Here is a 3,718-nt window from a genome sequence, read left to right on the forward strand (position 1 = left end):
CTCCATGGCCTCTGCATCAGCTCCTGCTTTCTGACCTGCTTGAGTTCCAGTCCTGACTTCCTTGGTGATGAACAGCAGTATGGAAGTGTAAGCCGAATAAACCCTTTCCTCCCCAACTTGCTTCTTGGTCATGATGTTTGTGCAGGAATAGAAACCCTGACTAAGACAGACAGCTATTAGGAATTTAGCTGAGATTTTATTGACTTAATATATGCTCCAAATTAATATTGCTGCTTATGTAATTTATCATAGATGTATCTAAATATAGTTTTGAGAAAGTAGTTCTTTGAGGGTTGGACTAAGTGGAAAAGTGCTTACCTGTGAGAGCTTCTTAAGATGGCAGCTCTTCATGTCCTGTGTGATGAGTTTGACTTCACCTGCCTCTTTTAGTCACGGAAATGGCAGTTGATGTGAGACTGTGGTTCTCTTTACCCCCTCCTTTCCCTGGAGGGCAGGCCCACCTGCCAGAGGCAAGGCTGGGAAACTCCAGCTCTTCTGCTCTCTGCCCTCAAGAGCAGGAGCTGGGTGAGACTCTGACTCCATGCTATGCTTGCTTGATGCAGAGGTGGCTAGGGAGGGAGGTTAGTGCTTCTTAACCATTTGTTTGATTGTGTGCTCTTGTATTTTGACATTTAATTCATTTTCAAGCAAAGTGTGAAGTCTGTGAAGTCCTGGAACACATAAAGTTGAGATGTTTAGTTAGTGACTGATGCTGGGCTCAGAGGTGCTTCATTTCCAGCTGGGGTAACAGTTTTTCCCGTAGGTCCTCTGGTGGTGGTGTAGGAATGCACCTTACTCGTTACTTAACATTTCTTTTGGTTAGATGACAACTCTTGGGAGTCCTTCTATCTGTCTACCCAGTTTCTATGGCAAGGTCTCTCTTCACACCATGTATTCTAGGATAGATGCCTGCAAACTTTCTGCCAGTTTGTCTGTCTCTCATCTTGCCAAGGAGTGCTGGGATTATCGCCACAGCTGGCTTTTTATGTGGGTTCCAGGCATTGAACTCAAGGATTGAAGTCAGGCTTATGTGGCAAGCACTTAGCCCGTGTTTTCTCCTGGTCCCTCCTTGTTCGGCTTCTCCCTTTGTCTCCCCTTCATCGTAATGCACAGAGTGCACTGTCTTATTAGAGTTTGTCAACAATCACTGATGTGAACCATGTAGAATGTCTAATGACCTTTTATTTATTGTGTCATGGTGTGGGAAGCAGAAGGCAGTTTCTTCGCCTGTGACTGTAGCTGCAGGACTCTCAACCATGCCTGTTTTCCTTCCTAGTGCCAGTATTAGCATGTGGTGATGATGACTGCAGAATTCACTTATATGTTCAACAGGATGACCAGGTAACTAGTGTTTGTGTTCTCTCGTACATGACATCCTCCCTCCTTCTGCCCCTACTTCCTCCGTCCCCCACGCCTCCATCCTCCTCTCCACCCTCCTCCTCCGTTTCCCTTCAGAAGAGAGAAGCCTCCCAGGGATAGCAACCAAACAGGGCAATTTAGAAACTAGAATTGTGTTTTGCTTAGTGACATGTCTAAATGTAAACTACTTCTTGATGATACACTTTTAGGAATGTTACAACTCAAAGCAGAGTAATTCACAGGATAACCTCCTCGACAGTTCTGTTAGATGCTCTTTCACATTATGAACACCACATAACCACTTCCTTGGTCATCAGGCACAGATATTAGAGGAAAACTGATAACTAACACCCATAAAACTGCTACATGGAGGAGGGAGAGAAGAAAGATGTCATGCTGGTGTTGCCCCTTAACCTTTCGAGTGCCTTATAGCATCCCCTCTGAAGTACTCTCTGGTCCTGTTTGTCCTCTACACAGAGTGTATGCTTTTTCTGAGCCAAAGGAGAGAGTCCCAGGAATAGAGTTGGTTAGTTCTAGGCCCTTGTTTCCTTTCATTCTGTAAGAAATTTTGGAATAGTTGTAAAAGTCTAGGTCCAGTATTCTCAGTGCTGTATCCAAGGCGCACCTTACTGACTGTTATCTTCCTAGTTTCAGAAAGCGCTTTCTCTCTGCGGACATGAGGACTGGATAAGAGGCGTGGAATGGGCAACCTTTGGTCAGTCTGAAGTTTTACTAGATGTGAACATGATGGGGACAAGTTTGTGTTAGTCCAGAAAGGCGGCCTTTCCTGCTTTAGTTTCTAAGTTTTCTTTGTGGGCTACATTGCCTGCTGTCCCACATTGTCTAACAAAACTTAAAAAGTTTGGTTAGAAGGAGCACACATACTATGACACGCATCTGGAGATTGAAAGACAGCACTGTGGGGTGAGAAGCAGGTTTTCCTTTCACCTTGTAAAGATCAAAGTCACAGGGGCTTGGCTGAAAGTACCTTTGCCCACTGAGCCGTCTCAGTGGCTCAGAAAACCTATTTGTTAACTCCTGAGTGCATGGTAAAACACGAGATAAATTGATATTTGCAGAATGACAGTAGTTATCTTACTTATATGTAGATGTTCTTGAAGAGTTCTTTCTAGAACTTCATGGCCTAGCTGTGGAGAACCACTTGTTATATGCATATTTACTAACATTGTGGATATTTACCAGTAGCATTAAAAATGAATGCCAGTCAAATAAATGAAGGATAAGGAAACAAAGTCTAATGATTTTGGATCTAGAAATATATACACCATAGAAGAAAAAGTCTTACACCTAAATTTACTGTGTTTTAAAAAGTAATGTAGTATGTGTTCTCTAAATAGGTAGAGACCTTTTCCTAGCAAGCTGCTCACAGGACTGCCTAATAAGAATATGGAGACTGTATATGAAACCAGCATCTTATGAAACCAAGGATGGTAGTTTAAGGCTGAAGGAAAACACGTTCACTATAAAGGATGGCGGTGAGTGACAATGAGGGGTTTGAGGTAGCGGTGCCTAGCTCTGCTAGCTTTCATTTGTCTGGGTCTTACTTCTGTGTGAAGGGCAGCTTTCTATTTTTATATGAGATGTTATTTTTCATGTTTAAAGCATTTTTATGAACTGTATTCCAGCCTTTTTAATTATTGAAGGGTATGCTTAATGTTATTCAGTGAATTAATTTGTGGATTGTTGCAAGCATAGCATAAGACCTAAAGGAATAGTGTGACTTCTGGTCCTGTTGGAGTACATTCATAAGGACAAGCTAAGTTGTTTACATTTGAGTGGCATGTGTAATTCGGGTTTTCTTAAGTATTAGATGTAATGGACTGTTGCATAAGTATGGTAATAGACAGGGTTCCCCACCCACAGATGCTATGGGCATGTTGTATGATGGAGATGTATCTGCGTTTGTCGGTCCTCATTAGACTTCGCTCTCTAGGTGTTGTTCTTGGGTTGTCTTAGTTACAAAGCGAGCAGTTATATAGGGAAAAACCAAGAAATGACATAGACAAAATAAATAGCTATGGGAAAATATGAAAATTTTCATGTATTTGCTTTTAAAGTCTCTAATAGGAATTTAGTTTTCCTTATTTTATTAAGTAGGGAAATAAGGAGGCTAGCTTACCTGTTTTTACTATCTATCTGAATGAATGAATGAATGATAGAGTTTCATACATCCCAGGCTGGCCTCCCTAACTCCTGAACTTCCTCCTCCTCCTCCTACCCTCTGAATGCTGTTGCTGTTAGAGGGCTGTGCACACTGCCCTGTTAATGTCACACTAGGGGTGGAAGCCAGGCTATGCACACTGCCCTGTTAATGTTACACTAGGGGTGGAAGCCAGGC

The 3,718-nt window shown here is 42.4% G+C and overlaps 1 protein-coding gene across 1 annotated transcript in view; it reads left to right on the forward strand.

Annotated features, from left to right (window-relative positions):
• LOC110284808 (elongator complex protein 2) overlaps positions 1-3,718 on the forward strand; it is a 33,801-nt gene that overhangs the window by 9,527 nt on the left and 20,556 nt on the right. The window contains exons 6-8 of the mRNA XM_021150718.2: positions 1,277-1,341; positions 2,008-2,074; positions 2,718-2,855. Coding sequence (XP_021006377.1) covers positions 1,277-1,341; positions 2,008-2,074; positions 2,718-2,855 — 270 coding nt within the window. The remainder of the gene's footprint in view (positions 1-1,276; positions 1,342-2,007; positions 2,075-2,717; positions 2,856-3,718) is intronic.

The sequence above is a fragment of the Mus caroli genome, chromosome 18 (genome assembly GCF_900094665.2).
Source record: "Mus caroli chromosome 18, CAROLI_EIJ_v1.1, whole genome shotgun sequence".
Lineage (NCBI taxonomy): Eukaryota > Metazoa > Chordata > Mammalia > Rodentia > Muridae > Mus > Mus caroli.